The 24133-nt window shown below is 30.1% G+C and overlaps 3 protein-coding genes across 3 annotated transcripts in view; all 3 read right to left on the reverse strand.

The window, feature by feature from the left end:
- LOC113386399 overlaps window positions 1-24133 on the reverse strand; it is a 653774-nt gene that overhangs the window by 193158 nt on the left and 436483 nt on the right. The gene's annotated exons all lie outside the window — the stretch shown is intronic.
- On the reverse strand, window positions 11138-12286 carry LOC113386410. Its single transcript, XM_026624193.1, has one exon. The coding sequence runs from the start codon at window positions 12284-12286 to the stop codon at window positions 11138-11140; it is 1149 nt and encodes a 382-aa protein (XP_026479978.1).
- On the reverse strand, window positions 15402-16604 carry LOC113386420. The gene has a single exon (XM_026624204.1). The coding sequence runs from the start codon at window positions 16602-16604 to the stop codon at window positions 15402-15404; it is 1203 nt and encodes a 400-aa protein (XP_026479989.1).

Here is a 24133-nt window from a genome sequence, read left to right on the forward strand (position 1 = left end):
ATACTTTTCATGTTTACGTTATTTAGTGGTTTTATTAACTGAATTGTTTTTCTTTTAAGTGATATTCACAGTTTTTTTATATAAACACTTAAATACCTTACCTGTGGTTGGGGTTAAAGCCTCACGATAGAAATATAAAATTATTAATGTGAATCAAATCGTCGGAACGATAATTAACTATGAAGCTATGAGCAAACCCATATGCACATACGGAATCCAATTGTGGGATGTTGCAGCAAATCAAATGTGGGCCAAATCCAACGTATTTGGTTTAAAATCATTGAACTTGATTAGAAATCCTCAACTCCAATTGAATCATCCTTGATGACCTAACAACACATTCGTAGAGCTATATCATTCAGAATAAAAGTATACAATACTGATTTGTAAGAAATCGTGTTATAGTTATTGCTAACTTACTGAATTACTTATTAAATGTTATCTATCGACTATTCTTGTTTCATTTTTTCGTATTATTTATATTTTTCTCTTTTTTATGTGAACATTTAAATTGATCGATACAGCTCACTTTAAGTTTTTTGATGGTTGTTAAAAACACAATTACTTTAAAAAAAATCTTCATAAATCAATTAAATAATGTATACATAAAAATTATATTCAGATATTAGAAACTAAGGACCAATTCTTTGGTAAATTAGACCGTAACATAGCTGTGCAGTCAAGCGTTTTGATATAATACTTAACCTATAAAAGCACAAACTTCAAAACAAAAATGTTATCATAACTGCATCTTTCTGATGTGCATTTGTAACACATACGTGAACTTAGGTCTTATATATAAACATGTTGTGCCGCAGCAAATACATAGCATTTTGACAGTTTTTACAACTATTTTATATGATATAGCGTTGCTATAACAACGGCTCCCAATAATTGATTCCTAAAGAATTGAGCCGTTCTTCCTGGACCAAATAAAAAATATACTTTTGTTGTAAATATTGATACCTAACATGTATTTGCTTATCTCCTGATAGTGACTTCATAAGAATTAATGTTATTTCTGGTTACACATCTTTTGTCTTCTACTTTGAAATAGTATCATTAAAAAGATTCTATACTTTGTTTTTTAGATAATGGTAGTGGACTATCTCATTCGCCACTGCATCTCTCAAAAGAGCATTAATTTGAAAATGTTTGAGAAATCGTAACTTACTTACTTTTTGATATTAAAAAAATAGTAACTAATTCTGTGATAGGATACTCTGGAACATAATCATCAAACTTATGGACCGATTCTGCCGTACAACAGACAAATGTAGTGTAAGCTATGTTATGAAGAACTTTTCATACAAATTCATTCAAATATTGACAAAAGCAATGTGGTTGCTGTGCAGTCAAGAATTTTTCTTAAGTTATCAGATAGATAACCCAACCTAGAAACGGCACAAATGTTAAAAAACGATCTTAGTTAACAGGGTCTTTCTGACCCAGGTCATAACCTACAAGTGACGTTGCAGTTTATGTGTAAACGCCTTATGCACAGCAAATAAATGATATTTTGACAGTATTTACTGTAATAAAGTAGCATGATGTATGCAAGTTGAATCGGAACTTTAGTCCGTTGTGCGACAATCGCCCTATTTTTTTTTTTTTTATTGGCTTTTGATACACATTATAAGGCCAGATGCCATTCTTACAATTGTTTACTACAAAATCGGTCCGTTAACAGTGCTTATTTCAATTGAAGAATTGAGAAAGAAAGGAACTTCTACGAGTTCTTGTTTCTAGTTGTTTTTAGCAGGATCTGTTCATCCCTATGTTAGAAGCCTATCTCGGATGAGTAATGTCGCTATTCTTATTCCAAACACATGTCTTCCATAGAAACGGCCGATGTGTATGTAGGTAGGCTTACGTTCGCCGTCGGTGTATTCAAATCCTATGCTAATCATCTGTTTTTGACCTCAGCGTTGCTATTTGCGTTTATCACTGTCACGCCCTGTGAGACGCCACGGAGATCTCAGTACTATTCATGATGAAAATCTGGACCAATGTTTGGCTCGGTTGTACGACTTAATGTTATCATCTAGGACCCCCAATTGACGTAGAGAAATCTTATTAAATTTAACTCCTTTGCAGTTTGAATAGCTCGTTTGCCGGCCTCGGGGTTGCGGCTGAAGATGTCTGTGGGGTTGATTAATTTTTGGAATATAGTGTCGGTTTGTGTTGTTGTAAGGATTATTTGCGCTCTTTGTTTGATCAGGGAAGAGTTGACTTATGAGTTGATAAGAACATTCAATTTGTCTTGAGATAACATATATGTGCCGGCTGCTTTTCAATTTCAATTACTTCTTTTGCAAATTTTCGAGAATACTCATTTACTCTTTTCAAAGAGATACACACGTACTAGTGATTTTTTTTGAAAATTAGTAACCAGAGTAATATTAATCTCTAAATTATTGCGCTTATTATTTATCTATTAACATATTAGTCAAAGTGAACATGGACTTGATTTCTGCAAAAAATATCTATTATCATTCATTTTTACTTTCTAATTGTTGAGCCTCTAAGATTTAGATTTACATTTGCAACTTAGAGATTTTAGTAATCGCAACCCATCTGATCAAATTAAAATCTAGCAAATAGTTGAACATTAACTTTCGTATCCATCAAAATTGCTTGAAGGCTCAAATAATAGTATTATTTTAATTGCTTTATGCTCATCACATTTTTATTTTCAACATAGTTTGGAGGAGCCATTACTACTGATAATTAATTATAATATATTGTTTATTACTGATAGATAATTTAGGCTTTTTGAATTTGTAACTTGTTGAATTCTGTGTTAAATACATGTAAATTTTTGTTTCCTGAAATCTGCATGTTAGAGAATGTTCTCTATTTTTAATTTTGTACACTCCTACTCTATTTCAACTTTTGCAAGAATCATAATTTTTGAAGTAATTAAATTTTGGGATTACTAAAATTCTCAAAAATTGTCGATTTCTAAACTTTAAGTAGATTTGCATCATGAGACTTCAATTCTTTTGGAAATAATATTGTCAAAGCAAAATTGATATTACCGAAAATTGAAATTGAAAAATGTGAACATTTAATAAATCGTAGTAATTCAAATGAAACATTGTAGCAAATAACTAAATAATATCTTATATTTTTTGCTAATTTAATAAAACTAAATACTGAAATAGGGTAGAGCTGGGCTAAACCAGCGGGGTAACATGTTCACCGGTCAATATCTAAAACACACAGTCAGTTAAAAAATTTAACATTTGAAAGTTTGAGGTAAAAGAATATATATAAAAGCAATTTTACAAGACATAAATTAAATAATAGTTATTCCAGCTCTGCTGATGAATATTTCTGACTTAATACCAGATGAAGGTGTTTACAGTATTATCTTATTGTAAGTAATGCATTCATGAAATTTATAGTTTGCAGAGTTGAATAATGTAGTTATTTTTTCGAAAATTCCTTTACATTAGAATAAGACTGTTTGCTTCCTGGCCGACCCAATTTACCCTGCCATTGGGGTAAAAATGACTAGGTTACAATGTTTGCAAAAAACAGCAAAAAACAGCAAAAAACAGCAAAAAACACATTTCTAGAATGATGAATTAGTTGGGAGTTTACTGAACTTAGTCAGATAGTAGTTCGTTTGATATGTGTTATTTGTTTTGACATAATTAGATTGATTTTGATAATATAATTGCTTAAAGTCAAATTGGACCTTTGTGCCCCGCCTTACCTACTCAAGCATAAAATCCTCGGGGCTATAGTGACACCATAAATATTGAAAATTGACTACAGATTATATAAGCCTAATTCATTAGGTATAGAATTTCCGAATTTATATTTCAAATCTTTCTATTAGGAAAATTCTACCGAATCTTTCGTTCTAACCAATGAAAATTTAAATTTTTTTCTATTAAAGGAAATCTGTATTGTTTGTATAGTACATACTTAAAGTATATTTGTGAACTGAAACATATAAAATACTATATTATCTCCGATATTACTTGATTCATGTTTCAGATTTCCAGACTTGTTACAAATGGGTCTTAAACAATTGGTGAGGATCACTATGATTAATTAGATACTAAGCGGACTGTAAATTATAAATATTCCATCACCATAAGATATCTGAATAAAACTACTATGTATTTAGTTTACCATATATATTGAATTTCACTCTACAACCTTACAACCTCGTTGTTTTTGCTAGTCTCTCTATTATTATAAATTACAAGTATTTATGTTCATACATTTATACCCCTACCTCAAAAAGCCCTAGTCAAATCTTGACGAAAATAAATCTCAAAACGTAACAAATTCGCGGTTTAACTTGATAATTACACAACAGTAACTTAATAAATACCCCAAATAACTTACCATAACTAAATTCATTTTATAATTCAAAATTTCATAATTTTATTCATCACATCCCTACAGCACGATTTATTTAAAATTCATACGAAACATTCATTTATCTAGTTATTTCATATGTCCGGGTTTGCACGTCGCCCCAGAGCCAAGCGTAGCAAAAAGAGAATTGAATTGAATACAATTTTTATGTGTGTGATATTTTAGTAGGCGACATCCCACGTAAAATCATATTTTCCGAGGCGTTTTCTGTCATGAAAAGGGTTCTAGGTATAATTCGGTAAAACTAGTTTACCCGTCGCTACTGGCGTACTATGGGTTGGTTACCTTTTGCATTTTATTTTGCACGGGCGCCTTTTCATGCTTTACGCTTGTCGTTTGGGATACATTTCCTGAAAATAACCAGCATCAGATAAATCTTGTCATGGTGCGAATCGAATACGAATGGAATATGAATACATATCGTACAATTACATTCTGTCGTAATAGTGTACGAGTATCTACTTTGCATACCTACTATCTCATAGTATTGCTGCTAATATTTATGTATAATAAATAGTTATATATGGTGTTCTGATTTAAGGAAAATTGTTAGGAATTTCTGATCTAAAAACAAATATTGGGCAAGCAAGTTTTGAAATGTATTCAAATTCATTGTAGTCGATATGAATTAGTACTTTGTATAGTGTTGTTGTATTGAGAAAATTAACTTCGCAAATGAGAACTCTCACACAGTTTCAATATATGATTTATTACAATAGTAATTCAACACAACGATACTTCTTTACAACTTGTTCTATATGATATAAAGAGTTTATTATAAAATTAAAACGAAGAATAGTAAATTTTAATGTTTCTTCAGCAGTGGTAAGCAAGCAAAGATACCTTATCTCTGTTTCAAATTTCTTAGCTGCCTTAGTAGTGAAAGTGGAATTAGATCCTAGCCGAGTTCCAGTACTCGAAGAGGATTATGATCTTTTCATGCATAAAGTTGCCAGATGATATAACAGTGTATTTAGTTTATAAACAAATCATAAATAGATATCAACACTTCACAAAGACTTATAGAAAATTATTGTATTTACTGATTGCCTAATAAATAAATAAAATTATTCTATATGAACGATTCCTAAGAATCTGCAACGAGACCAATATTATCATTGATTATCAAACTATTTATCACTCAAAATGTTTGACTTGTAAATTTTTGTTATAAAAAATAATGAATACGAATGATTGAAAGGAAGATATACAATATAGAGTATTATAAAGTGTCGATTGTATATTTTGTTTAAAATATCATTGATAACGAATTAGATATGAGGACAATGCACGTGGACGACTAATAATTTGTATAAACGGGTTCCATTCATTAGATCGTATATAATATATAAAAAATGGCTTTTTCTTGCCGGCATCGACAAGATGTGTCATACTGTACTGAGCCGAATCAGCAATACACAAATAAAGTATAAAACTCGTGTATGTATATTGCGTAAGTTAGATTTTTGAACATATACTTGAACATATACTTGAGGCACTGATACTCAACATTGGTGCATCAATAAAAATTCATCACTATTATAGAAAATGTTTTAATAAAAATTCATACATAGAGATCCAGGTTTCACAACAGATCATGGAATCCTTAAGTTTCGATTGCTGTTCAAATAATATAAAAAATATAAATATTAAGTCTGCTGTTTGTGTGATTAGTCGACTTTATGCTAACTAATTTGAGAGAATCTCATTTATTCCTCAGTATGACCTCATCTATTCTTAGTTAACACATAATAAAAGTATGTGAGCAATACCAAATTTTAACCAATAAACAGATATTCTGGAAAAATAAAGTTGTTGCGTATTTGACACTTATAAAAAAAACATTTTTTTGCAATTTTTGATAGCAATGAGAAAAACTTATTGGATACGAATTTATTCAGTATCAAGCTATAAACAGTTGCAAATTATGTTCAAACGATGATTATCCAATTTAAGATAAGATTTCAAGTAACTATATAAAAAATTTACGTCTCCCATATTAGTAAAACAATTAAAAATCAATTAACACAACTTTTTCAATTTATAAACGTTTTAATAATTACTTAAATTAATTCTCACAAGCACATATTGAAATCGATTTCAGTAAATTGCCATAAGAAATATTAAGGAGACACTACAGGTAGTTAAAACAAATTTATTATTACTTAATTTCTAAAAATAAAACACTTTTTGCGTCAATTTTTGAAAAACGGTAAGATTACTTATCCTTTTTCTGTGTTTTTTCTTAGATATATTTCTAAAGAATAATTAAAATTAACTAAGGTCATTAAAACATTCATTTAAACATGATAATAAATAAAACGTTATTATTTAGTTTCATTAAGTCACTTCATATATGAAAAGAGCGACACTTAGTGGGCGGAGGGCAATATTATCTCACAAATAAAAATAGTATGATTTTTTTAACGATACTATTTTAAAGTAGAGAGAAAAGATAGCCCTAAATCAAGCTACGTCATAAAATATGCGGTCACATTGTAATTTCTTCAAAAATTAATAAAATTTTTATTCCTTGTTAGTTTTTTTTTTAATATGGTTGCTTGATTGTTTTGTAACGCGTACTGTTATTTTTAATTTAGAGTTAAGAGATTTTTCTTCTGCCTTTGGGGTATAAAATACTAGATGACAAATTTTTGGTAGTTAAGTTTTTACAGTAATAATTGCCATCAGACAAATTTTACCTTTGTGACCGCCCTACCCTACCCTATTGTATACACTTCACAAGGGCATATTTCCTAATACACAGAAATGTCAGTAATCCTTAACATAATTGTATCATTTCTATCATCTAATTTCATGCAACTGATAACTCAGCTCATTTGAACACTTGGAAATTCTTTCATCTCATCTTGAAAGCGTAAGATGTATAAAGATTTTTTTTATCCTGTTCATTTCTTTGAGTTATTTCACTCCTATTTTACATATCACAGTCGTAACCGTCGTTCCATAGTTTCCCATAGGAGTGGATTTTATTCAGATTATCTGCATATCCTTGTATCCTTTATCCCAAAGATATAGATTCAATCAGCGGGCTACACTCTTCAATTGCTCCAAGAGTTTCAAGTAATATTCCGAGGTACGAGGATCCATGTCAAAGCTTCATTGCTTTTTTCTCGAGAGGATTGTTGGATCTTGTGAATTTCTTTTTGAGCATTTTAAATATATTATGTATGATTATAGTATACTCTCTGTATCAGTTATCTTTTGATCGGCATCGCAATTATTAATTCATTGCGAATTCCACAACTCGATATTAAGTTCCCGAAGGAGAAGTTTATGTTTTCGCAAAAAAATGGATTTGCTAATTTTACGTTTTCTAGGCGTTTTAATATATTCCGAACTGAATGAGACATAATTTGGAAAAAGACGTTTGTGTGTGCCGATTTTTAAACTATCGTCAACGTTTACTTAAAAACGGATAGACCGATTACAAAAATTCAAAACATTAGATGTATCTCGATAAAGACTATCGTTGGTCAATTTTACGATCGGCCAAGCCGTTTTTTTTATTATTGGCAAAAAAGTGTAAAATATTTCGTACATGTTTTAGGCCACAGAGTTAAATAGATTTTAAATATTCAAAAACTGAAAAAAAAATTTGTTTGAGGATTCTGTTGAAACCTTGTATAACTATAGAATTCGTAGTCTAAAATAACATACTAAAATTCATCAAAGTATAGAATTTCGACGCATACTTGAGTGATTCTAATTAGAAGTCATAGCACCAGTATGATCTGTGGTGTTCTGTAAGCAGCTACTGATTATAGTTCACGTTCTTACTTAATTAAATACATATTTAACCCGAAATGAGTGAATTTGTTTCACAAATTGATTTAAATTATACAAAAACAGTCTTTATAATTATGTTTCCAAGATAAATATCTTCGAGTATCTTCAATTAATAGGGGCCGTTCAAGTATTACGTATGCACTATAGGGGGGCGGGGGGTTATTATTTGCTTATTTTGGGTAAGAAATTTGCTTACTTTTGCTGACAAAGGGGAGGGGGGTGTAAATAATTGTAATAAATCTGCTTACGTAATACTTGAACGATCCCATATCAATTGAAAATCGTTATTTTTTAACCTTAAACATTTAAATTTTAAATTTTAGTTAAACATTTTATCTAATAGCTAATTCTAATTCTTGTAGATAAAGTCGATCAGACAACTTGCTTAAGGCAAAATGCTATGTATAACTAGTTTCTGAGAAAGATTATTCATTCAAAATCATTAATTTATTATCATCATTTGTGTAGTACACAATACATATTTTAGCTATGCTATAATAATGTATTATTCTAATTCTTGTAATTCTAATTCTTGTAGAAAAAGTCGATCAGGCAACCTCCTTAAGGCAAAATGCTATGTATAACTAGTTTCTGAGCAAGATTATTCATTCAAAATCATTAATTTATTATCATCATTTATGTAGTACACAATACATATTTTAGCTATGCTATAATAATGTATTATTCTAATTCTTGTAATTCTAATTCTTGTAGATAACGTCGATCAGGCAACTTCCTTAAGGTAAAATGCTATGTATAACTAGTTTCTGAGAAAGATTATTCATTCAAAATCATTAATTTATTATCATCATTTATGTAGTACACAATACATATTTTAGCTATGCCATAATAATGTATTATTATTAATCCTTCATTGTTGATTAAGAGCAAGTATAAAATAATGCAAATATTATTAACTTATTCTGAAACAACATGTGATTACAAACATATTTGTAATTACAAACATATTTGTTTGGCTCTTATCAATTCATTTCATAACAGTTCTTGTAGTTCAAATCGAAATTTAAATTTTTATTTTTTATATCCATTAATATCGTACGAGTTAACAAAAACAACAAGACAAGAACCTCTAAGTTCCAATATTAGTTTTGGAAAATAGTACTAATCTCTAAAACATACCTATTAAAATATATTTCATATAAATGAAGAAAACTTATAGAATATATATAGTTGAACCAAAAATTATAATCGAATTTGGTCGAACTATTCAGTTTTATAGTATCATGATAAAAAAGAGAAATTGAATTAGTATTAATAGATATAAGTAAAATTAAATGCAGTATTGTGCGAAAGGTATAAAGATATTTTTTTTTTTTTTTTTTTATTTATTTATTTATAGCAATCAAGATACAATTTATCTTATAAGCTATTGTGACACAAGGAGAAAGAGAACAAAAAATATATATATATAATAAAAATAATAACAACAATAGTAATAATGAATAAAAAAAAAAATAAAAAAATAATATTTATAATTATATTAAAGAAAAAATAATAATAATAATAATAATAAATAAATAAGTAAATAAATAATAATAATTAACTAGAGTTCACTCCAATGAGTGAAGCCTAGTGCTTCATTTAAGGTCGCTTGGCCAACATCTTTTCAATCTTCTTAGTGATGAAGAGCCGATTAAAGAAGCAATGAGCTGGTTGTAGTGACACTCAATTTTTGAGAGGTAGATCGAGCTTCTGTCCTTGATGACATCTGTGACGTATGGAAATATAAAGATATAATATTTTATTTTATTTAATGAAACCACTATTTTCTATTTATACATGATCTCGTTGTCTGAAAGATTTACAGATACCCCAGCTTGTGAATATGACCCTTAGTACCTGCTTTAAAATAAGGGTAGATTTACAAGAATTGGGATGTTAATAGGGGATCTGATATACATATCTTTCTCATTCATTGGTTAGTACATAATAAATATAATTAAAATTGGTTTCTATAAATAACACGTATCAAACAAATAATATAAACTGAAATTATTTTTATTTAGCTATTTTTCTAATATTATCATTCTTCTTATATTACAGCCATGGGACAATAATGTCCAATATTTAATATCTAATTTCAAAGATTTTACAAAATAATTACTACAATATCTAATCAATTCAAAACACATTTTTAAATTTCATTATCAAAATATATTCATTGCATTAAATTTTATAATATAAAACATACAATATTCTAAAAATAAATTCATGCTACTCTACTTAAAGTAACTTATTCTTATTTATTATTATCACTATCACGATATGAATCATGATATAAAATTCCCATATAAAATCATAATATACATTCGTGTTACAAAAATGTAGAGTTCACAGTTCCACAATAAAAGACATAATTCATAGAAATTAAAAAATGTATGAACTGCAGCAGAATTCTTTATATTAAAAATGTAGTCACAAAAATGCACTCTAATTATAACATAATTAAAATATTTAACATAAATTTTTAAACTCTTATAAAGACAAAATGAAATATTTTTATTATGGCAACAATTTGAAATAGCTTTTGTTTTGGTAAGTATTCCTATTTTACTTTTTGAGCCTTTATTTATGTGAAAATAATTCCAAAGGATCGATTAATACCTCAATAGTTTCAACTTCTGTATCATACGTCGTTGGTTTCTGTGGATCCAATGATGTAGAAGTTTGTGCATTTGGTGAAAAATCTGAAGTCGATGGATCTGGCTCTGGCTCCTTTTTGATATTTTTTATTAGATTTTGTGCAAATTCAGCATCGCTTAATTTATTTTGGTTGTTGGGAAATACGCTAGTTTGTTCAGATCCACTCATTATGTTATGTAGAAACTCTGAAGTCGATGTCGATGGCTGTGTCTCATTTTTGTCTTCTTCCATTGGACATGGTGCATAATCAGCGTCGCTAAATTTATTTTGGTTGTAGGGAAATACGCCAGTTTTTTTCAAACCCATTCTCTATATTATTAGGTTCTAAAGCTAATGGTAAAGCAATCCGAACGATTTCAGGGACATCATATATCGTCATTGTCTTCCCAGCATTATTCTGCATCCATGCAACTTTAGCAGATGACATATATGTTTTAAAAGGTTCATATACTCCAACGTCAAGCGGTTGCATTTTCTGAGAGCAATGTCGAGGAATAGAAAGCATTATCACGCCATTTTCATCAGCAAGGTCCAGTGTAGGTATAGACATGGATAATGAAAAGTTGTTGTTCAAAATCAACAAAACTGGTGATTCTTTACTGGCCTTAACGTGCTTGATAAAATGTTGAATATACATAAAAAACTCGTCATGAGTAAGACAACCGCTTGAATTCCCAGCTCCTATGCAATCAGAAGGACCATCTCGAATAAAATGGTATTCAAACTTTTCACAAGGAAATATAAACATAAGTGGAACGAATGAACCTAAAGCCGAGACTGCAAGTAATACAGTAACATTATTCTTTTCTTTTTCTGCAATTATATTTGATAGTTTGTTAACAGTCGATACACTAGTTTCATCTGCATTCCATACAGCAGAAGCTGTGAATTTAAACTGATCCAAAATTTTTGCTAATTTCGTGTAAAATTCTTGCACATTAGTTTTGTTGAATGACATAGCCTTGATTCTGACTGTTTCAGGTTTTTTTCTGATTGAAAGGCTTGGGTTTCGTGTAAGGAAAACAGATACCCAATCCCTACTAGGCATTTTATTTGCGCGCCATGTTTCTGGTGTCTTTATTTTATGTTTAATTGCATAATCATAAGCCATGCGGCGAACTTCTTTTGAACCTATGCCATGGAAAATTTGTTCAAGTTTATGCAAGTATTCTGTGATTCTGGATTCTTGTTCCTTATTAAAAACTTGTCTTGGAGTACTATAGCCAAATCTCACATCTGCAGGATTATCTTTTATACGTTTCATAAATCTTGATAATGAAGTTTTATTTATTTCAAACATTCGAGAAACTTCTCCTAATGACTTGTTTTCATGTAGAACTAAATTCATTGCTTGCTGCATCAATTCAACAGGTTTATTGGCACGGTTTGTTTTTCTTTTGTAATTCCTCATCCTGAAATAAACAAAAAAAAAGTTATAGGCAAAATATATGATATGAGGGGGTTAAAAGAACCAGACAGTTCTTTTATAACCCAACCGCATGTGAGGTTATACAAAAGTAAGTTTAAACTAACATAAAAATAATAATTTACCTTACAAAACAAATAAATAACGTATATATACTAAAATAATAATGCTCGAGTCCAAACAAATTAACAACGAAAGCAAATACTATGCGCGCCGCGTCTATTTCTCGATAGCAACGTCGCTCGACTGACGCCGTGTATCTTTTTACCCTCGGACCTTTAAGCCCCGCCCTACTATACATACACACGCATACACACACGTATTATTGAACCGAAGCGGAGAGCGGAGGTTTTACACTGTATTATTAGTCATCCCGACAACACAGGCAAACATTTAAGTCTGGCGTACGGTAACCAGTGGTTTCCAACCTTTTTGTATCGCGCTTCACCGTTTTTTTAAAAAACATAATGTTGCGTTCCTCTTAGTTTTCCTAACAATCTAATTTTATAAATACTTAACTGATATTGTAATTCATTTATCAGACTACAAATTGATTAGATTTTTGAGTTTTAAAATTTTTGAAAAATATTGGCATTTTTGATAATATTTTGAAACATTTTGAAATTTTTTAACTTCTTTTCAAAGCAATCGCGATGCTTCAGCTGCGCAGAGTTAAAATATCAAAGCGCATAAGCGCCGCGTCGCAGTCTATCGGTTAAACAATTTTACGGAACCCATAGAAATGTAAACAAAATTTATACTTATGATTAAAATATCTGATAATTTGCTGTGCATATGTTTTATGTTCGTTTTGGCGCCAATTTTTTTTTACTTTTTTTATTGGATCTCCAAAACCGCTAGACCTGCCATCACAAAAATTGTATCAGTTCTTCATTTTGTCAATACATATAAAATATTATTTCTAATCATTCTTAATCTAATCTATTTCTAATCATATTCATAATCATTCATATAGGACGCTTTGTTATCTCAAAAACTGAATTACCATTTTTTGCCGCGTATCTTCGAAACCGCTCGACCTTCCTCTGTCAAAAAATAATCAGCACGACTCCCCGCCAATGCGAATCGAATGTTGTATGAAGTATTTAACTCGGTTGAATCGTGTTCACGAAATCTTCGACGAAAATTTGTAACCGAACACACTCACATACATCCTTTTTTTCTAAGTTATGCCAATATGTTCAGAAACCTTTGGAACGTAAAGATATATGAAAATTTTAATTTTCTATTTTTTGCGATTACTATGACTTAGTCTAAAGTTTTTAATTATTTATGCATTTATCTTTATATTATTTCAACGTTTTTGGTTTATTTTGGAAATAGCATTTTAAAAGCCATTGTAGTACGCCCCTCTTTGGAAACCACGGCGTTAACATGTTTTCTTTGCTTCAATATTGTAAAATTATATCTTTAAAATATGTAACATATGTGTTTACATGATGAAAATACAAACTTTTTTAAATTTTTGTAATCCATACGTTTAAATTAAAAAAACATTTTATTTCTATTGACGATATGAATAATTCTATAAAGTTTTTAGAAAAGCATTTCCTAGCATGTACAAATTTTGTTCAAATTTCTAAAGGTTCCGTACTAATGTTAGTCAGTTAAACTGCGACGCGGCGCTTACGCGCTTCGCTTTTTTATCTCTAAAACGGCTACGCAGCGCGATTGCCATGCAAAGTTCAGAAATTTTAAAATAAAAAACACCCATTTTATTAAAAAAAATCAAATGTATTTAAATTTTTCAAAAACCTAACAAAAAACTCAAATCTATTTTTTTTTTTCAAAGTTTTTAAAAAAATTAAAAAAAGTTCCAACAGTTTGTCTCAAAGCACGATACCATGCATCACTAGCCTTCTGTGTAATAATTGTATTTTAAGAAACAATGGGTCTGATAATGATAAATTAAACAGAAACACTTCCCATTCATGATATCAGCAAGGGATAATAAATATTTTTGTTCATTATGCTTAACAATATATGTTTTTAAATTATAAATTTTAATTTTATTGGTCATTCTAAACTTAAATATCATACCTATTATTACGTTAAAGCTTTTTAAAAGCAAAAATAAAATGGTTTACTTTTTTTCCCTAGCTATCCCCTTTTACCCCGCCTATAGTATAAAAAAGACCAGGTGGCATTTGAATTTTGAAATTTTTTGTTATCAAAGTTGCCGATAGTGAACTGGACATTCATTTATTTATATATGTGTAGAGAACTTTGTTATGTATGTACGAATCGAAAATATTTATTTTGATTTTTTTTATTTATATAATACTTTATTTTTATTTAGTCATTATGATATTTCATGTTAATACTTGGTCTAAACTTGTTGGCCGTTCAAAAATTTCTGATACCTTGGTTTTTGTGAATACGACCCTTAGTACCTGCTTTAAAATAAGGGTAGTTTTACTGAAAACGGAGTGATAATATGGGTTCTGATATACATAACTTTCTCATTTATTTGTCGGTACATCATAAATAAAAATAAAATTGGTTATTATACATAACACGTATCAAACAAAAAAATGTTGTATTTATTACAATTGACTGTAGAACAGAACAATATTTTCATATTGTATTTTTACTAAATTTTATATATTTTTAACTATTTCTTTTATTCTAAAACTATCGGAGAATAATATTCAATATTAAACTTTCAAGATAAAAACACGTTTTTTATTTAATTTTTAAAATATATTTATTGTAGTAAGTTATGTAATATACAATATTCTTATAAATACATGAGTGCTATTCTTCTAAAAGTATATTACACTTATTTATTAATATCACTATATTGTATAACATTTATAACTTACAAGAATATAAAATGTAAAGTTTACAATTCCACAAAAAGACATAACTCTACATGAAATTGTATGAACTCTCATAATTAAAAGTGTAGTATGTCACAAAAATGCACTTTAATTACCTGCTAGGTAACTAATATTAGTTGAAAAACAGATTTTAAAAATTTAACATTATTATTAAAACAAAATTAAATATATTTTGTTACGGTAACTATTTCAAACATATTGTTTTGGTAGCCATTTCCAGTTTACTTTTTAAATGTTCATTTTTCTGAAAATAATTCTAGAGGATCAATTAATACTTCAATAGTTTCAACCTCTGTTTCACTCGACGTTGGTTCTTGTGGATTCAATGATGTAGAAGGCTGTGGTGCATTTGGCAACAAACCTGACGTCGATGTCGATGGCTGTGGCTCATTTTCCGTTGGATTCATCGCAAAATCATCAGCTATGTCAAATTTATTTTGGTTGTCAGGAAATATTCCAGCTTTTTCAAATCCACTCAATATGTTATGCAAAAGAGAAAAAGTGGATGTTGATGGCTGTTCCATGTTTGATGTCTCATTTTTGTCTTCCTCCATAGGGCATGACACATAATCAGCGTCGCTAAATTTATTTTCATTGCAGGGAAATACGCCAGTTTTTTCAAACCCACTCACTATGTTATTAGGTTCTAAAGCTAAAGGTAAAGCAGTGCGAACGATTTCAGGGATATCATAAATAGTCATCATCTTTCCAGCATTATTTTGCATCCATGCAACTTTAGCTGATGGCATATATGTTCTGAGGAGTGCGTATACTCCCACGTCAAGTGGTTGCATTTTCTGGGAGCAATGTCGAGGAATAGAAAGCATTATCACTCCATTTTCCTCAGCAAGGTCTAACGTTGGTACAGATATGTATGATGAAGAGTTGTTGTTTAAAATCAACAAAACTGGTGATTCTTTACTAGCCTTGACTTGCTTGATAAAATGTTGCATATACATAAAAAAATCGTCATGAGTAAGACAGCCACTTGGATTCCCAGCACCTATGCAATCAGTAGGACCATCTTGAATAAAGCGCTCTTCAAACTTTTCACAAGGAAATATAAACATAGGTGGAATAAATGAACCTGTAGCGGAGACTGCAACTAAAACAGTAACATTAGTTCCACATTCACCAGTTGGTTTGTCAACAGCAACATGTTCCTTTTCTTTATTAGCAGTTTTTTTTGGGAGCTTGCTAACGGTCGATACACAAGTTTCATCTGCATTCCATATAGCAGAAGCTGCGAATTTATATTGATCCAAAATCTTTGCTAATTTTGTGTAAAACTCTTGCACATTAGTTTTGTTGAATGACATTGCTTTGATTTTGGCTGTTTCAGGTTTTCTAAGCGAAAAACTTGTGTTTCGTTTAAGAAAAGCGGTGATCCAATCCCTGCTAGGCATTTTATTTGTAACCCAGTTTTCTGGTATACTCATTTCGTATTTAATTGCACAATCATAAGCAATGCGACGAGCTTCTTTTGAACCTACACCATGGAAAATATGTTCAAGTTTGTTCAAATTTTCTTTTATTTTGCATTCTTGTTCCTTTTTGAATAATTGTCTTGGGGCACTATAGCCAAATCTGATGTCTGTAGGATCGTCTTTTATTCGTTTCATAAATCTTGCTAATGAAGTTTTATTTAATTCAAATATACGACATACCTCCCTTAATGATTTTTTTTCATGTAAAACTAAATGGACTGCTTGCTGCATCACTTCCACAGGTTTAGTGGCACGATCTGTTTTTCTCTTGTAATTCCTCATCCTGAAATAAACAGAAAAAAGTTATAGGCAATATTTAAGTTATATAAGGGGTAAAAAGAACCAGTCTGTCGTTTTTTACCCCAATCGCATGTAAAGTTATACAAAAGTACATTTAAACAACTTAAAAATAACAACTTACCTTATAACAATTGAATAACGAATATTCAAATAACAATACTCGATTCCAAACAAATTACAACGAAAATAAATACTTGGACGCGCAACGTGTATCTCCGACTAGCAACGTCGCTCGACTGGCGCCATGGTCCTTTTTTCCCATGGACCTTTAAGCCCCGCCCTACCCTATATACGCACCCATACTCTCTCATATTATTGAGCCGAAGCGGAGAGCCGAGTTTTACACTGTATTATTAGTGAACCCGACAACGCAGGCGAAACGTTCAAGCCTGGCATACGTTTTCGCCGTGGTTTCCAACCTGCGGGGCGCGGTACATATTATTACATGCCATTATTTTAATGCACATTATTGTTTAATATTGCTTTTTTATAAATTACAATATTTATTACAACTGTTAAATAATTTAACATCTAGTAATAATAATAAACAATAACATAAATTTAAATAAATAAGAGTACAAAGATAGAATTTACATTAAAATGATATCCGTAGTATGATGATTTAATATAAAATAAAAGCAAATGGTAATAAAAATAAAATTAATAAATAAAATAAATAAAAAGTCGAATCAAAACAATAAGTAATAGATGTTAATAAATATAACAAAATAACAATATTTGAAATATTACGATAATAATATAATATTAATAATTTAATAATAATAATAATAATAATATTAATGTTAACATTTACAAATGGCTATTTATGAGATCATTGGGAATAATTAATATTGCATATTAATTTGTAATCTGACAATATCAGTTTGGAATTATAAACTAATGGTGCATGGCATCGTGCCTTAAAGCAAATAGCTGGAACATCCCGTACCAAAAATTACAATTTTTAAATAAAAAACTTTAAAGTTTTTTGAAAACTTAAAAAAAATTAGAATATTGAGAAATTTGGAATTTTTGAAAAAATATTTTTGAAAAATTTGATTTTTTTTATATTGTGAAATTTTTTAACTTTTTAACTTCCCGTTGGGTAAGTTATATTAATCGCAAAAAAATTGAAAATGAAAATTTTAATATCTTTACGTTTCAAAGGTTCTTGAACATTTTGAGATACCTTAGAAAATATGGATGTAAATCTGTGTGTGTGTGTATGTGTGTGTGCAATATTTTGTCGACGTTTTCGGGACCACACATCACTTTTTCAACCGATCAACTGATTTGAATAATTAAAATAAGATTCGATTCGTATTAATGGGGAGACGTTCTGAAATTTTTATTATATGTTTACATTTCAAAGGTTTCTGAATATTTTGGCATAACTTGGATATATTAGCAAAAAATTGATGTGTGTGTATGTATGTGTGGATACAATTTTTTGTCGACGATTTGAGGAACACAGATCAACCAATTTGAATGATTAAAAAAACATTGGATTCCTATTAATAAGTAGACGAGCTGCTTAGTTTTTGGCAAAGGCAGGTCCAGCCGTTTCGAAGATACGGGGCAAAAAATGCTAATAATAGTAATTCAATTTTTGAGAGAACGGAGCGTCCGATTTGAATGATTCAAAAAACATTTTATTTGTATTGACGAAATGAAGTACTGATCTAATTTTTGGGAAGGCAGGTCCAGCGTTTTCGGAGATCCTATAAGAAGTACAAAAAATGCCATTTGGCGGTTTTGAGTTCTTGTGTTTTTGAGAAAACGGAGCGTCCGATTTGAATGGTTCAAAAAGCATTTTATTTGCATTGACGAAATGAAGTACTGATTGAATTTTTGGGAAGGCAGGTCCAGCGTTTTCGGAGATCCAATAAAAAAAATATTAAAAATGCCATTTGGCGGTCAAAAATGATCATTAGTCATATGCACTTCAAATTATCAGATATTTTATAGAGATTTTAATAATAAGTACAAATTTAATTTACTGTTCTATGGGTTCCGTACCGATCTTTATCCGTTAGACTGTGACACGGCGCTAAAGCGCTTCGATATTTCGCCCCTAAAACAGCTGAGCGGCGCGATTGCAATGAAATATAATTCAAAATTTTCAAAAATTTGAAATTGTAAAAAAATTCAGATCCTTGATGAAGTCAAATTTTTAAAAATCCTCAAAAATCTAATTTTCACAAAGTTTTCAAAAAAAATCAAATCTTTTTTTAAAAAAAAAGTTTTTTGGTACAGGAAGTTCCAGCAATTTGCCTTAAGGCACGATGTCATGCACCAATAGTTATTTTAATACTTAGGTGAATGCCTAGATAAACTTTTTGTTATATTGTTATATTCTAACATGTTTTATCTCATATGAATTGTTGTGCGGGTGTAAAATTCAAAAGTAACAATAAAAGTAAGTCTGCAATTTGAGGTAAGCCATTTTCGCGCTTGTGAGAATATCGTGTTTACCTCCAAATTCGGTATGGTTATATCCCGTTGAATTTAACGAATATTATTTATGATGGCAGTATATCAAAGTGCGAAACAAACTCTGAGAGTTTTGAACAGTTCCTATCTCTTGCGATTTTGTGATGCTGAGATGTCGAGATGAAAACTAAGCGAACTTGGGAGCCGCACGCACGAGGAAAACAGTGACACCTCATGCTGACACTATTTAAAACTTACTAAATTCAATAAAACTTTAACAAGATCCAGTTATCTTGAACGTAGAAATTCTTGACTCTAGTTCAAACGCGTACTTAGTTAAATTTGGTTCAAAACTTCTGAAAACGTTCATTAAAGGTACAACAAATGGAAAGTTAATAAAGTAGGGAAGAACATTTAACACTTCAAATAAGTTTGATCCTTGGAGCAACATGTGTAAAAAATGTTGAAAAAACTGTTCTTGAGAATACGCCTCAAAGCCTTTTGAACATTTTGGCATTCCTTAGGAAAAAATGATGTATGTGTGTGTACAATTTTTCATCGACGATTTCGACAACACGAATCAATCGAATAATTTAAAAAGCATTCGATTCCTATTGATCGGAGGAGATGTGCTGATTAGTTTTTGCAGAGGCAGGTTCAGCCGTTTTGAGGATACTGGGCAAAAACTACCAAACAGGGCAATTCAATTTTTGAGGGAGCGGGGCGTTTGATTTGTTAAGAAACATTGTATTGACATAATAAAGAATTGACAAATTTTTTGAAAAGACAGGTTTAGCGGTTTTGTAGATTCATGGCGGTCAAAAATTATCATTAGACATATGCACATCAATTTATCGGACACTTTATAGAGATTTTTCTAATAAAAACAACTTTTTTTATTTACATGTTTATAGGTTCCGTACCAAGATTTGTAATGTTTAACTGTAAGACTGCGAGGCGACGCTTAAGCGCACGGGTATTTCTCTCTCTAAAACAGCTATGCGGCGCGATCGCTTTGAATCAAAAATCAAAATTTTCAAACAAAATTTTAAGCATTTAAAAATTTTAAATTGCCTTTAAGCACGATGTCTTGCATCATTAGTAGTTTTTATTTTAAATTATATATCTGGTTCATTTTTTGGAGTCAACGCAAAAGCTACAGTTTAATCAAGTTTTAGTTCTGCACAGTATAAAGTCCAAGTGGCTGCAAAATGGATTAATTTTATAAAAAAAAAAAAATTAGCAAAATCAGCGTATATGTCAAAAACTAGCCTTTCAAGTCCAGAAATCTTAGCTACTAAAATTTCTTTTCGTTCAAAATAAATTAAATATATTCTGTGTAACTTCATGTAGTGTGATTTGAAATATTCACCTTTGTAGTTGATTTCTTTCATTTGAATCAGTTAAAAATCTGGCAACCTTGCTTGCAATCTGCTAATGCCTAAAACTGCAAAAGAAGAGATTTGGCAACGGTGCATGTTCGCATACGTTCGGGTCTACATGCGACAGGACGTCATCAGGTATCAAATTAACATTTGCAGATACACACAGAATTCAATACAAAAGCAAGTCAAATCAAAATAAATACTTATTAACTATAAACAAACCAAGATTTTGTAATTTAAAGATAATGTAGAAGTATAAAATTTAATTAAAATTATTTGTTATATTTATATAATTAATAATATAGCTAATTAAGAAATTAACTGGGAATTTTACTGAACATTGTTCGAAAGATGTTTGTTTGATACATGTTATGTGTTGTGTAGTAGTTCATTTACTTTATACAGTATAATTACTTAAAGTAAAACTGGACGTTTGTGCCCTGCCTCGTCACTTCCATATGTTCTTTTCACTGAAGAATAACAGAATTTTAACAAAAAATATTGGGTGATTTTTTCTTGACTTTGTGTTATTCTTCAATGGAAAGTTGATATGTAAGTGATGAGGGCAGGGCACAAGGGTCCAGTTTTACTTTCAGTAATTATATTGTATACACTAATTGAACTACATCACAACACATAACATATATCAAACAAACAACTATTGAACAATGTTCAGTAAAATTCCCAGTTAATTTCTAATCATAGAAATATGTTTTTATTTATTACTTTTCTAAAATTTGTATCCATTCCTATAAGCAGCGTAAAAAAGGGCAAGGGGTTAACTAATTCACTATTTTAATTTTAATTTTAAAGAGGTTTTATGAAATAATAGGCGTACTATTTATTTATTGAAATGCATATGAATTATTAGGTTGAACAACAAAATTAAAATTTTTAATATAAATATATCTATTATTAAACATAATAAACACAAAAAACTAGCTGTTGCTTAGATGTTTTTGTTATTTTATCTTAATCAAGCTTATTATTTTGTGAAATATAATTGCTATAAATAAGATAAATTCATACAACTTCTCTTAGAAATGCATATTTTAAGGGTATATATTTTAGTCAGTCAGTTTATAAAAAATCATCATTAAAGCCAGAATTCCTAATAATTTAATTCATCTCTTGTATTTTTTTTAAACTATTATTACTTTTTATTTACCATTTTCTTAATGTTGCACCTTTGCCAGTGTATAGGTTTAGTTGGTCCTTCTTACCCCACCTACATCCTACATGTAAGCATTTATGCAGGTTATATTAACAAAACTTTTGAATGATATCTTAAAAATATCAATACGTCTTATAAAATAATTAAATAACGCATACCTGAAAATTATACTCAGTAATCACAAACTAAATATAAGAGTTCAAAGGCAAAAAAGCAACAAACGAAAAAAAAACTTATGTTATGTATATTGGTATATGTTTATTTTTTAATAGCCCCATCTAAAATCAATCAGTCCAATTCTATTTATTGTAACACGATATGAAGCCCTTTGGAAAGCAATAAATATTCAGTTTAATGACGAGTTGAGATAATATTTGACATTTGTTTATCTTATAGAATCACTTGAAGATATAGCTGTTTATGCGATTATGGAATTTAAAGATAAATTTGTTCCGAGAAACTTAAACTTTAGGGTATTATGTATCAAATAGCGCTTATGTAAAAATACCGAAAATACCGGTATTTTTGGAATAAATACCGGTAAAAATACCGCCGAAAAATTGGGCGGTTTACCGGTAATTCGGTATACCGGTATTGCATTCTCTATGGGGTAAAACGTACCATGTGTCAAATTTTTAGAAAACAGCAAAAAACACATTTCTACAATGATGAATTTTACTGGGAGCTGGTAGTTTTACTGAATATAGTCAGATAGTTGTTTATTTGTCATATGTTTTTGTAATGTTATAATTGGTTTAGTTTTCACAATATAATTCAATAAAATCAAATTCGAGCTTTACAATTATTTATTCACATTAATTTACAATTAAATAATCTATAAAAATATTTTCCATTGAAAAAAAGTTCTCAAAGATTCGAAAATAATTCACTGCACGTTTGAAGTTCGCCCCGCGACCTACTTACGGGTTGCAATTAGATACGAAAAATATTAGGCCAGTTCGACAGCAGTTCATTCCTGCTGCTATATTAAATCTGCCAATACATCTGCCAATAATTCTCAATCGACCTATCCTATAGATCGTTAATAATCGCTTTGGCGCCCATGTAACCCCGTTGCGGCTAAGAATATAAACGCGCTAATCAAAAGCGTGATAAGTTTGCTCGGGGTACGTGAGATGTATCCGCAGCACCTGCGGTCTGCGGGTTATGTTATTCAAACAAAGGGCCGCCGCCGCCGCCGCCCCCAATCCGAAGGGTGAAAATCATCTCCGAACGCGGAAGCTAAACAAACGTCGACAATGGGATTTGTCAAAATACACAGCAAAAAGTCCTGAATTTTGTTGCAGGAAACGCGACGAAGCGTGCTTCTTGCTTCGGGGATATTGGGATGGTTTACATGCATTTCAGATGGTACTGAATTTTTTGGCAATATTTTTCAAGTAAAAATCATGCTGAGCAATTTTCAATGTTTCTTTGTTATTGTTCATTAATATTGTACAACAATTAGAATTATTGAATGAACTCATATGGCTAAATTACACATAAACAATTGACAAAGAAGGAAACTAGTGGTGTATGGCATCGTGCCTTAAGGCAAATTGCTGGAACTTAAACCATACCGTAAAGAAATTTTCAAGGAATATTAAATGTTTTCAAATAGATTATTATAAATACTGTAATATTGTCTAATATTTATTTATAACAATTATATAAACTGAATTGCTAAGTTAAAATTATTCATTTAACGTATATAAGTGAGCTTTAAACCTTTAGCCATAAAAAATTGAAATCTGAATTATTGTCAATATAAAAAAAAATGACCAAACTTTTTTTTTCAAAAAACAATTGCTTTATCACAAGCAGAAAGTTTTTGAATCATTCAATTCGGATGCTTATTTCTTTCAAAAACTGCCATTGTTTGTTTATTTAGACTTATATCTTCGAAATGGCTGGCCCTGCCTTTGCCAAAAACTAATAACCATTTCTCCCAATTATTGCTAATGGAATGTTTTTAGATCATTCAAATCGGATGCTCCGTTCTCTCAAAAACTCGATTTCTATTTTTTGCACTCTTTGCTCTTTATCTTCGCAACGGCTGGACCTGCCTTTGATCCGTGCGCCCGAAAACGTGAACGAAAAAAATGCGGACACACAAAACACACACATACAACACACATCCATTTTTTCTGAGGAATGCCAAAATGTTCAGAACGTGGGTATGCCAAAAC

Source organism: Ctenocephalides felis, unplaced genomic scaffold (genome assembly GCF_003426905.1).
Source record: "Ctenocephalides felis isolate EL2017-DRISC unplaced genomic scaffold, ASM342690v1 CF-g0.4_SCAFFOLD_00845, whole genome shotgun sequence".
Classification (NCBI taxonomy): Eukaryota; Metazoa; Arthropoda; class Insecta; order Siphonaptera; family Pulicidae; genus Ctenocephalides; species Ctenocephalides felis.